General features: G+C 43.0%; 2 protein-coding genes across 2 annotated transcripts; both read right to left on the reverse strand.

Annotated features, from left to right (window-relative positions):
• Nucleotides 1-3502: 3502 nt before the first annotated feature.
• LOC119742033 (alpha-1A adrenergic receptor-like) lies at nucleotides 3503-5415 on the reverse strand. The gene has a single exon (XM_038218050.1). The coding sequence runs from the start codon at nucleotides 4965-4967 to the stop codon at nucleotides 3813-3815; it is 1155 nt and encodes a 384-aa protein (XP_038073978.1). The 5' UTR covers nucleotides 4968-5415; the 3' UTR covers nucleotides 3503-3812.
• A 3827-nt stretch (nucleotides 5416-9242) lies between these two features.
• Nucleotides 9243-10988, reverse strand: LOC119741573 (alpha-1D adrenergic receptor-like). Its single transcript, XM_038217380.1, has one exon. The coding sequence runs from the start codon at nucleotides 10700-10702 to the stop codon at nucleotides 9686-9688; it is 1017 nt and encodes a 338-aa protein (XP_038073308.1). The 5' UTR covers nucleotides 10703-10988; the 3' UTR covers nucleotides 9243-9685.
• Nucleotides 10989-13328: the final 2340 nt, after the last annotated feature.

Here is a 13328-nt window from a genome sequence, read left to right on the forward strand (position 1 = left end):
AAATCACGTGACCCTTGCTTCCGGTCGAAAAAGGCCAAAACCGGAAGTGGCTTATTATTTGAAAGTGGTAATAGATATGAACTTGCTTTTAACAGTGTTAGTCTCTTGGCTGATAGTCTTCTTCAAATCATCTACCGATGACGTCATGCAATCTTCGAGCGCCCTCTAGCGACAGGTTTAAAATTTGAAAAAATGTATTTTGAAGAGATGTCTGTGGCGAAGTTTGTCGGAATTGCCTAAATATTGGTATATATGATGACTTTGACCCACTTAAGACGTGTGCGAAGTTTTAGGTGTATGACGTCATCAGACTGGAAGTTATAATGAAAAGACCCTTTTTCCTTAGAAAATTCCTGAAAAATCAGACAATTAATTGTCTATTTAAGGGTAGGTCTAAAACAGTTCAAAGCTTCGAGGCAATAAGCAAACTCGGACATGCCCTGCGCACGCTTAAAACTTCAGGTTGACAATACCTCTGCTTGAAAACATGCACAGGACGTCCACAATGTACATGTACATGCACGTACGTTGTACGTTGTACATATCGTATGTCAGTCAGCCCGCGCGCAGCGCACGTGTTGCTGAGGTCAAATCCTGTCCACAGTGACCGTTTTAGCCGATTTCCGGCTAGCTTTGACAGATTTTTATGTTCATGCATAGTCAGGGACGTATTATTGATTAAAACAAATCATAATGCGGAAAAGCCTTATCTTCTGCGTGTTTAGAACAAATCATTGAATCATTTTTTACTGTGCAATAGACAATCAAAAACATGTTGGGAACAGCTCTGTGGTTGTTCACTCACAACCACATAGTTCTAGTTAGCTGTTTCGGTGTACACACCGAAACAGCTCTTGTTTCTGTTATTTTTTTTTTTCTCTTTTGTTTTTCAGACTTTTTTCTCATAGGATAATACGTGTTTTCGTTCTACAAGTCACTTTTGTTTTTTTTCCAAATCCGATCGACTTCAAACCTGGCACACACTTAGACCACCATCTGAAGATGTGTGCCGAAACTTTTCGTCATGCTGACGTCATCATGTGATTTATTATAGAATTTTGAATATTTAATTTTTCCCATAGACTTTGTACACAGAAATTTTAAAAAAATGTCAATTTTCAGAGGGCATTTTCGACACTTTGCCAGTAATTCATTTACACCAATCTTTGTCCAAACTATGCCCCTAATTCAAACAACATTGTGTAATGATGACGTCATGATGACGTCATCCGGTGTTTATTTATAGGCAATTAAATTGTGACAATTTTAATATTTAAAAATGCATAAGAAATCAACCGTACGCGTCCACAGCATTCTGTTGCCGGCAAGTGGTAGAGTAGGTTAAGGTCTTTATTTCATTCAGTGTGCGTGAAATCACGTGACCCTTGCTTCCGGTCGAAAAAGGCCAAAACCGGAAGTGGCTTATTATTTAAAAGTGGTAATAGATATGAACTTGCTTTTAACTGTGTTAGTCTCTTGGCTGATAATATTCTTCAAATCATCTACCGATGACGTCATGCAATCTTCGAGCGCCCTCTAGCGACAGGTTGAAAATTTTCAAAAATGTATTTTGAATAGATGTTTGTGGCGAAGTTTGTCGGAATCGCCTAAATATTGGTGTATATGATGACCTTGACCCACTTAAGACGTGTGCGAAGTTTAAGGTGTATGACGTCATCAGACCGGAAGTTATAATGAAAAGACCCTTTTTCCTTAAAAAATTCCTGAAAAATCAACCATGGCAGTTTTTATATTAGTTTTTACTTTAATTGTCTATTTAAGGGTAGGTCTAAAATATTTCAAAGCTTCGGGGCAATAAGCAAACTCGGACATGCCCTGCGCACGCTTAAAACTTCAGGTTGACAATAACTCTGCTTTAAAACATGCACAGTCCACAATGTACATGTACATGCACGTACGTTGTACATATCGTATGTCAGTCAGCCCGCGCCAGCGCACGTGTTGCTGAGGTCAAAGCCTGTCCACAGTGACCGTTTTAGCCGATTTCCGGCTAACTTTGACAGATTTTATGTTCATGCATAGTAAGGGACGTAGGATAGACACTTTTTGTATAGAATACGCATGTACATGTTCATTCGATCTGGATGAAACTCCTTTACGGCAGTCATTAATAAAACGGTCGAAACAGCTCAGTGTTTGTCCACAAACACATTTCTAGTTTCTCTTTTTTTTTTTTCTTCCACTTTTTTTTCCATAGGATAACACGTGTTTTCGTTCTACAACGCACTTTTGGACTTTTTTCAAATCCGATCGACTTCAAACCTGGCACACACTTAGACCACCATCTGAAGATGTGCGCCGAAACTTTTCGTCATGCTGACGTCATCACGTGATTTATTATAGATTTTTGAATATTTAATTTTTCCCATAGACTTTGTACACAGAAATTTAAAAAAAAAATGTCAATTTTCAGAGGGCATTTTCGACACTTTGCCAGTAATTCATTTACACCAATCTTTGTGCAAGCAATGACCCTAATTCAAACAACATTGTGTAACGATGACGTCATGATGACGTCATCCGGTGTTTATTTATGGGCAATTAAATTGTGACACTTTTAATATTTAAAAATGCATAAGAAATCAACCGTACACGTCCGCAGCATTCTGTTGCCGGCAAGTGGTAGAGTAGGTTGAGGTCTTTATTTCATTCAGTGTGCGTAAAATCACGTGACCCTTGCTTCCGGTCGAAAAAGGCCCAAACCGGAAGTGGCTTATTATTTAAAAGTGGTAATAGATATGAACTTGCTTTTAACGGTGTTAGTCTCTTGGCTGATAGTATTCTTCAAATCATCTACCGATGACGTCATGCAATCTTCGAGCGCCCTCTAGCGACAGGTTTAATATTTTCAAAAATGTATTTTGAATAGATGTCTGTGGCGAAGTTTGTCGGAATCGCCTAAATATTGGTGTATATAATGACCTTGACCCATTTAAGACGTGTGCAAAGTTTAAGGTGTATGACGTCATCAGACCGGAAGTTATAATGAAAAAACCCTTTTTCCTTAAAAAATTCCTGAAAAATCAACCATGGCAGTTTTTATATTAGTTTTTACTTTAATTGTCTATTTAAGGGTAGGTCTAAAATATTTCAAAGCTTCAAGGCAATAAGCAAACTCGGACATGCCATGCGCACGCTTAAAACTTCAGGTTGACAATAACTCTGCTTTAAAACATGCACAGTCCACAATGTACATGTACATGCACGTACGTTGTACATATCGTATGTCAGTCAGCCCGCGCGTAGCGCACGAGTTGCTGAGGTCTATCCTGTCAACAGTGACCGTTTTAGCCGATTTCCGGCTAACTTTGACAGATTTCATGTTCATGCATAGTCAGGGACGTAGGATAGACACTTTTTGTATAGAATACGCATGTACATGTTCATTCGACCTGGATGAAACTCCTTTACGGCAGTCATTAATAAAACGGTCGAAACAGCTCAGTGTTTGTCCACAAACACATTTCTAGTTATCTGTTGCTCTCCGTCTGTTCGTTTTGTCTTGTATGGCATCCCCAGCTCAAGCAACCGCTTACCGCGGGACATGCCTCCATTTTCACCTTTGTAAATTTCAAGTTAACATTTAATATACATGTGCACTTGTTTGAGTATACACCAATTGTTTAATCTATATTTAGCTGTATTTTATGAACTGTGAAATGGAAATAAATGTGAATTAATTGAATTGAATTGAGTTGACTAAAAGCATTTCAGTTACTCACACGAGTTTTTTTTAATCTGCAGACTCGTTCTCGTGCTTCTGATGCTGAGGAGAGCATCTGGGAAGCATCTTATCTAGATCTGATCTTACGGAGGAATCCAGAAGGTTCAGAGATCATGTGGTACCGGCACCGCAACATGTGACGGAACACCTCCTTGAAGTGTGGGTGTTTGGCCCCGTAGATGATCGGGTTGATAGCGCTGTTGAAGATGACGATCATTCCGGTCCATGGAATGACCGGGTCGCTTGGTAGTATCATCAGGGCGATGGCGAAGGGAGCCAGGCAAGCAACGAAGGCACAGACCACGTAGAACAGGTTCTTAGTGATTTCCACCTGTCGCTTACTGAAGCTGGCCGGTGGGTTCCTGGCGAGTCGCTCAGTGCTGGCAGTGGATGGCTTTGATGCGTCGGCTAGCTCCACACCCTCACTCGTAAACTTCTTCATGTGGTTGGTGATGTGGCGATAGATCTTGAAGTAGCACACGAAGAGGATGATCAAAGGGATGGGATACACGAGGACAGAGCCGAGCAAGCTAAGGAGACCGGTATTCTCATGGGAATTGTCTAGGCTGCAATTCTTGTACTTCTCGGAATAGCCAAACTTGCCGATACCGAACAGGGAAAAACAACACAGCAGAGCTGGGTACCCCCACGTGAAGACCAGCATAGCCGCAATCTTCTTCGGAGTGTAGACAGATCTGTAAGTCTTCGAAGATTTTGTGATGAGGACGAACCGATTGATGGCTATCAGAGCAAGGTTCATGATGCTGCAGGCCAGGCTGGTGTAGAACAGACCAGCCGCCACTGAGCACACGATCAGCGGTAAGGGCCAGCCATTCATGCTAAACAGCGCCAATGCAGTAAACGGAACAGTGCTGCATATCACCAAGTCAGCCACGGCCAAGTTGACGACAAAAGCATTAGTGCGGGTTTGGAGTTTCCTCGACAGAATGACAGCCAGGATGACCATGGAGTTCCCAGTGAAGCCAACGACTGCCACGAGGCTGTAGACGAAGCCGATGATGATCCGCTGTACGGGGTCTTCAAGGCGAAAGTTGCGACCGTCACCTTGTGTCGTGGTCTCCATCATTGCTGTAGTTGTCATGTTCGAATTGACACTGGCTCTAGTTGCGTCAAGTGCATCAGATGTCGTGAAATCAGACGACAGAAAATATGACGTGGTGCTAACGACTGTCATGTTTTCTGGTACTATTGTCGTGGCCATTTTGTTTGTCACATGCAGTGAACATGTTCATCTCTTGATGGTGAGATCAGTGGATATGCTACTGCAGTGACTGTTCGTCGTTCATTGTCAGTGATTCAGAGCAATTGTCGTGTATTTCAGCAACCACCCTGTCAAGAGCAGAAAATGAAACCAAACGTTTATAATCTATAAATGAAACGTGTTGAAGTACTCTTTATTTATTTATTTAATAACCTTTTGGCTTTAGCCAGAAACAAAAGGATGATGCATGCAAGGGTGGGAAAAAATATGTTTTTGAAAGTTGGACTTCCTTTACGAAACTTGTCCAAGTATTTTGTTTACTTTATTTATTTCATTATATTTTGGTTTCAGCAAGCGACAAAGGGATTAATCAAAACTATTTTTTTCACGGAACGTTTGTAAAACGTTCAACCCTCATAAGTCAAATAAAAGTGAAACCCCAAACATCACCAAGCAGAGTGAGTTGTGTGTCGCGTATGTAAAGTAAATCGATACGGCAAGATTTTCCCTTTTAAATTATATACTGACCTGGATGGAGGATTTTGCACCCACGACTAACATGCACAGGTTTGCAGAAAGTTTAGCTTGACATCCTCGCCCAATCTACGACATATAGGAATTCGGCAAGTGACTAGATTTCAACGCCAATGACAGATTTAGTGTTGGGTTCTTAAGGGAAACAAACGTGTACAAGTCGTAAAGATCGTTTGAATAGAGAATATGGAATTAATGTATTAATCATGGCGACCAGCTACCAGCAATAATTTGAGTTTCCTTCGCAAAATATTGTCAAGAGTTCAGAGGTCACCATCTCTTCGCCCTTAAATATGACTATGGGTACCGGGTAGAGCCACTGTTCACGTTGTGGAATGTTATACAAGGGTCAAGGCAAAGGCTCTGTCATCCAAGGTCGAGGCCAAGGCTAAAGCAGAGGCTTAACCCTCAAGGCCAAGGCCATGTTATAACATGACTACTAATATCACATCATCACGAATCGCAAAGAGGAATAACATTTGCCTATAATTCAATCATTCTATATGCAATTTTTTTGGCTGCCTAGATTCAAAATATATATATAGGGTGACCCCAAAGAAATGCAACCCTAAAACATTTGCTGCAACATGTGAATTGTGATGGAACACCTCCTTGAGGTGGATGTGGGTGTTTGGCCCCGTAGATGATCGGGTTGATAGCGCTGTTGAAGATGATGAGAATGACCGGGTCGCTGGGTGGTATCACAAGGGCGATGGCGAAGGGAGCCATGCAAGCAACGAAGGCACAGACCACGTAGAACAGGTTCTTAGTGATTTCCACCTGTCGCTTACTGAAGCTGGCCGGTGGGTTCCTGGTGAGTCGCTTGGTGCTGGCAGTGGCGGAGTTTGATGTCTCGGCTAGCTCTTCACTGGCCCTCGATTGAGCAACGCATTATTTCCAAACTCCTGTTATATGTAGGCCTATACAAGTCAATCCATGGTCTCGCTCCCATATATATCTCAAACATCATTTCATTCTACAAACCTTCACGACTCGGATTACGCTCTGCCACAGACACAACCCGGCTCGTGGTGCTAAAGCATGGTTGCAGGGAGGTCATTTTCCATCTGTGCCCCTAGATTGTGGAATGATTTCCCATCAACCATCAGACTGGTTCCGAGCCCACAAATATTCAGAAGCCTCCTCCAAACACACCTGTTTGCTTGATCTCTTAGGCCTATGTGATTTCTTATGTTTCTGTTTTCGGAGGTTTTTTTGGCTATTTACTCTTTCAATGTATCTGTTTATGTTTATTTGTTTTTATTTGTAAAGCGCATTGATCATTAATTTGGAACTGCACTATATAAGCACCGGTGTTAAAATAAAAAATATTACTGCTACATTGACTGTTCGTCGTTGACTGTCGGTGAATCAGAGCAACCGTCCTGTATTTCGGCAACGAACCTGTCAAAAGCAGGAAATGAAACCAAATATTTAATCTATAAATGAAACGTTTTCAAGTACTCTTTATTTATTTATTTAACTACCTTTTGGTTCAAGCCAGAAATATAAGGATAATTCAAAGCTGTGGGGTTTTTTTTTGGGGGGGGTGGACTTCCTTTCTAAAACCTTTCCAAGTATAGTTTATTTATTCAATTATCTTTTGATTTTAGCAAGAGACAAAAGGATGATTTAAAGCTGCTTTTTGTTTAGGAACGTTGGTAAAAAGTCTAACCCTTACATAGTCATATTTATATGTCAAATAAAAGTGAAACCCCAAACATCTGATGAAGGCACAAGAAGCGAGAGTTTTGTATTGATGTAAAGTAAATCAATACAGCAAGACATGCCGTTTTAATTTCTATACTGACTTGGGATGGATTTGTTGTACCTACGAGGAAACTGTGCAGGTTTGCAGAAAGTGTGCTTGACATCATCGCCCTGTTTACGACATAATAGCAATTTGGCAAGTCACTAGGTTTCAATGCCAATGACGGGTTTTGTTTTGGGTTCTTTAAGGAAACGTACGAGAAAGTGCACAAGTCGGTAAGATCGTTTAAATACAGAATAAGAACGTTAACTTATTATACCCGTGTTACTTACCTCACAAAGGAAATATGGAGAACAAAATGCTGGTCCTCATAATTTGAGGCGTTTGAGAGCAGTGGTCGTCATTGCAGTCACACGTGTTTTTTTTTTCAAAACGTTCTTGCAATGCACGTAAACCGACTTCGGGTCTGGTCGGGTCGGTTTGTCCATCATGTCAGTCGGGTCGGGTCGGTTTTGCATTTGCGATTTTCGGGTCGGGTCTGTAATAAGCCATTTTGGAAGTAGCCGTAGTAAACCGAAAAAAAACAGCTCCCCTCTCCCCCCCCCCCCCCTCCCCCTCCCAGCCGGCCAAATACCACCACAGACGCTCGCCTTGACCAAGGCTATAATTATACACAACCTCATGCACCGAGAAAGATGTCCTCTTCCCCTTTTCCTTTAGGATCAGTTCCCCGAAACACACCCACGAGTGATCTACATGGACACGCTCTTCATCACACTTTCGGACTTACTTATCTTGCACTGTATAAAATGTCTAAGCATGGAGGAAGGAACTCCATGGTCTATCTGCCGGCCTGTGGCAGGTAATTCTGTCCCCCCAGGTAAATGTGTCCCCCCGGACAAATTTACCGGCTCGTGACCCGGTAAATCTGTCCGGGGGACACATTTACCTAGGTAGATCTGTCCCCCTCCCTGGTAAATATGTCCCCCTGCCAAACGTTGCAAGTGTCGCCCCGGTAAATGTGTCCCCGTGCAAGTATCACCCTGCGATGATACGAGTCGTGTTCGTGAGCGCGCATCGCCGCAAGTACATGCTGCAAGATTTGTGGCAGCGTATTATGTGTATCCCGCTACACAAGGGAAATTCATCCAATAGGAAATTTCGTTACGCGCTACGATGGGAACGCAGACCAATCCAAGTAGGCGTTATATCAATGAGGCGTCCACAATAGTATAGGGCTACTGTAGTGCATGACCTTGCTGTATTTTCACCGTACTCCGAATCGATCGAAACATTGTGTTCACATTTCACATCTAAAAAAGAGACCAAAAAGTTGGGGTTTTTTTTCATCTTCATGAAGGGCAGACTTAAAAGTAAATAATGTATACCTTGTAGAGTGAATTCATCAAAACAATGATAGAGAACTGGCACTCTGCGTTGCAAAACTAGGGGGACAAAAAAACCTGGAGGGGACAGAATTACCTGAAGGGGGACGGAATTAATGGGCCGGAGAGGACACTTTTACCTAGGTAATTCTGTCCCCCGGACACTTTTAACGGGGGACAGAATTACCGTCCACACCGGGACTTGAGTGTACAATCCTCCATAGAAATTTCCCCATAGACTTGATACGCGTGTGAATTATTCGCAATTATACAACACCTAAATATATCCCCTTCATCTGACTGGTGGATCGATGATCCACATGTCATAGAATAATTCGTCCCAACGCACGGCGCGGCCGCACCACAAAATAGAAGTTCCCTATGCACGGTGAATAGAATTTCCATTGGACGGTTTCATTACTACCGGTGGTGGCGCTGTATTACGAATCTGATTCACGAAATGGCAAATTGGCGGACGATACGCAAGAATCTCCGTTTGTTCTCCGAAAAAATATCGGAACTCTAAATAAATACTGACGCTGCTGACACAAAGAAGCAAATAACAGTTGCTGCCAATCCATTACACGAATTTAGATATGGTAGTTCTGAACTTGTCGAGAACAGTTTTAACAAATACACGTGCAGGCAAGCATGCAGGCAAAAGATGGAAATTACATTCTTGATAATAGATTCACTGAAGTAATTGTACATTGATATCTGAAATTGTCGAGATGATACCTGTACATGTATTAATAAATTGGTTCATCGGATTTCAATTGTTATTCTACACTTTTAAGCTTCGGCATTCAGCTTTTCAACATATAGCTTTTTTCAATTTCACGTCAAAAATTATCCACATATTAATATCAATATTTTAGGCATATCTTTTTTTTTTTCGACGAGACGTACATGGCTAAATCATTAATATTTAATTCGTCAGAGAATTTTATGGCTAAACTACCGAAACAAATACTCATGTGTTTTTAATCGTTTCATGAAACTGACAGAACTAATCTATTTCTCTAGAGTCATTTCCGGGGGAGTGTTTGTGAGATAGCTGTGAATAGCATATAGGAAGCATCTTATCTTTATCTGATCTTATGGAGGCATCCAGAAGGTTCAGGGATCATGTGGTACCGGCACCGCAACATGTGACGGAACACCTCCTTGAAGTGTGGGTGTTTGGCCCCGTAGATGATCGGGTTGATAGCGCTGTTGAAGATGATGATCATCGCGGTCCAAGGAATGACCGGGTCGCTGGGTGGTATCATCAGGGCGATGGCGTAGGGGGCCAGGCAAAGGACGAATGCACAGACCACGTAGAACAGGTTCTTAGTGATTTCCACCTGTCGCTTACTGAAGCTGGCCGGTGAGTTCCCGGTGCTGGCGATGGTGGAGTTTGCTGTATCGGCTAGCTCCACACCCTTACCCGACAACTTCTTCATGTGGCCGGTGATGTGGCGATAGATCTTGAAGTAGCACACGAAGAGAATGATCAACGGGATGGGATAGACGATGACAGAGCCGAGCAAACTCAAGAGATCGCTAGTCTCATAGGAAGTGTCTTGGGTGCAAGTCTTGTACTTCTCGGAGTAGCCCCACCTGCCGATACCAAACAGGGGAAAACAACACACCAGAGCCGGGTACCCCCATGTGAAGACCAGCATAGCCGCAATCTTCTTTGGAGTGTAGATAGATCTGTAAGTCTTAGATGATTTCGTGATGAGGACGAACCGATTGATGGCTATCAGAGCAAGGTTCATGATGCTGCATGCCAGGCTAGTATAGAACAGACCTGCTATCACTGAGCAAACGATTAGCGGCAACGGCCAGCCATTCATGCTAAACAGCGCCAACGTTGTGAACGGAGCAGTGCTGCATGTCACCAAGTCAGCCACGGCCAGGTTGACGACAAAAGCATTGGTGCGGGTTTGGAGTTTCCTTGACAGAACGACAGCCAGGATGACCATGGAGTTCCCAGCGAAGCCAACGACTGCCACGAGGCTGTAGACGAAGCCGATGATGATCCGCTGTACGGGGTCTTCAAAGCGAAAGTTGCGACCGTCACCTTGAGTCGTGGTCTCCATCATTGCTGTAGTCGTCATGTTCGACTTGACACTGACACTAGTTGCGTCAAGTGAATAAGATGTCGTGAATTAAAAAGCAGACAACAGAAAATCTGACATGGTGCCAACGACTGTCATGTTTTCTAGTACTATTATCGTAGTCATCTCTTGATGGTGAGATCAGTGGATATGCTGCTGCAATGACTGTTCGTCGTTCAAGAGCAAGTCGTTCAATTTACGACATAGGAATTCGGCAAGTGACTAGATTTCAACGCCAATGGCAGATTTAGTGTTAGGTTCTTAAGGGAAACATACGTGTACAAGTCGTAAAGATCTCGTGAATAGAGAATATCGAATTAATGTCATGGCGACCAGCTACCAGCAATAATTTGAGTTTCCTTCACAAAATATTGTCAAGTGTTCAGAGGTCACCATCTCTTCGGTCTTAAATATGACGATGGGTACCGAGTAGAGCCACTCTTCACGTTGTGGAATGTGATACATGGGCCAAGGCAAAGGCTCTGTCGTCCAAGGTCGAGGCCAAGGCTAAGGCAGAGGCTTAACCCTCAAGGCCGAGGCCCTGTTATAACATGACTACTAATATCACATCATCACGAATCGCAAGAGGAATAACATTTTCCTATAATTCAATCATTCTATATTTCCTTTTTTTTTGGCTGCAGTTTCAAAATATATATAGGGTGACCCCAAAGAAATGCAACCCTAAAACATTTGCTGCAACATGTGACGGAACACCTCCTTGAAGTGTGGGTGTTTGGCCCCGTAGATGATTGGAACGACAGCGCTGTTGAAGATGATGATCATTCCGGTCCAAGGAATGACCGGGTCGCTGGGTGGTATCATCAGGGCGATGGCGAAGGTAGCCAGGCAAGCAACGAAGGCACAGACCACGTAGAACAGGTTCTTGGTGATTTCCACCTGTCGCTTACTGAAGCTGGCCGGTGGGTTCCTGGTGAGTCGCTTGGTGCTGGCGGTAGCGGAGTTTGATGTCGCGGCTAGCTCTTCACTGGCCCTCGATTGAACAACGCATTATTTTCAAACTCCTGTTATATGTATACAAGTCAATCCATGGTCTTACTGCCATATACACTGTATATCTCAAACATCATTTCATTCTACAAACCATCACGACTCGGATTACGCTCTGCCACTGACACAACCCGGCTCGTGGTGCTAAGGGGTAGTTGCAGGGAGGTCATTTTCTATCTGTGCCCCTAGATTGTGGAATCAGTGACGTAGCCACGGGGGTGGGGCCTTGGGGGGCGATAGCCCCCCCCCCCCCCATGAAACCTTGTCGCCCCCAGTCGCCCCCCCCCCTCCCACTGAGATTTTGAGTTTCTAAAATAATTATCATTGACCTACATGACGCCCCCCCCCCCCATGAAATGTTCCAGCCCCCCCCCCCCTAGCGCCCCCTCTCCCCCCCCCCCCCTCTCCACTCAAAAATTCCTGGCTACGCCACTGTGGGAAATTATTTCCCATCAACGATCAGACTGGCTCCGAGCCCACAAAACCTACAGAAACCTCCTGCAAACACACCTGTTTACTTGATCTCTTATGTGATTTCTGCATGATGTTTCTGTTTTCGGAGTTTTTTTATATATTTGTAAATCGCATTGATCATTAATTTGGAACTGCACTATATAAGCGCCGGTGTTATAATAACAAATATAGCCTTTAGGAGACACTTAAGCGTCATAAGTTATACCTTTGGGAAACACGTCGAATTAGGGAGACATTATGTCTCCCTAATTCCACATCCCCTACTTAGAGGCAAGATGTTAATGTCGCAAATAGGCTAGATCGAGCTCGTGGTCCAATTACCAAAAAATACCAAAATTCGTGAGGGGTAGATAAGGTAAAACTAAGGGTTGGGGTCATTAAAATGTGTGTATAAGTCAATTGAAATGTCTCCCTACTATCCAACTGTCGGTAATTATAATAATAATAATAATAATTTCCTTTTTTATTATAACATTATAGTCAGCGGATGAACGGGGGCGGTTGCGACACCCACCCCTAGATTCACCACTACTGGGTGCTGACGAGCAACGCACAGGATTCGGGCAGAGAGGAGCAATGACGTCACTAGGGTCAAAATTCTGCGGTACCTGGGGGTGCATCAATTTTAAAGCGGGCACTAAAGGCAAGTGAAATGTATAATTTCATTAGTTCAGCATAATTTGATTCGATTCAAGATTGAAATGGCTAGATGAAGGGATATCCGCTGGCGGGGATGCACGTCCACCCCCTGCGGCCCCCCCCCCCCCCCCCCAGTTGAAGGGAGGGAAATCACAATAAACACACATGAATTTGACAACCGTTTGTATGCTGTACATGTATATTGATGTTACGGTGATTTCAACAAACCTGTCACTTTCTTTTGAAAAAAAAAAATTGAAGTGGCATTTATAAGCGTATACTCTCAACAGATTCACATATGTGACCTAAAAGTTCGTCTTTAACAAATACACGTGCAGGCAAGCATGCAGACAAAAGATGGAAATTACATTCTTGATAATAGGTACACTAAAGTAATATACATTGATGTATGAAATTGTCGAAATGATACCCGTACATTTATTAATAAATTGGTTCATCAGATGTCAATTGTTATTCTACACTTTTAGGCTTTGGCATACAA

This window comes from Patiria miniata, unplaced genomic scaffold, assembly GCF_015706575.1.
Source record: "Patiria miniata isolate m_02_andy unplaced genomic scaffold, ASM1570657v1 HiC_scaffold_5, whole genome shotgun sequence".
Taxonomy (NCBI): domain Eukaryota; kingdom Metazoa; phylum Echinodermata; class Asteroidea; order Valvatida; family Asterinidae; genus Patiria; species Patiria miniata.

Excerpts from the sequence above, each read along its gene's own strand:
- LOC119742033 (XM_038218050.1), bottom strand. The coding sequence starts at position 4,967 with ATGGCCACGACAATAGTACCAGAAAACATGACAGTCGTTAGCACCACG.
- LOC119741573 (XM_038217380.1), bottom strand. The coding sequence starts at position 10,702 with ATGACGACTACAGCAATGATGGAGACCACGACTCAAGGTGACGGTCGC.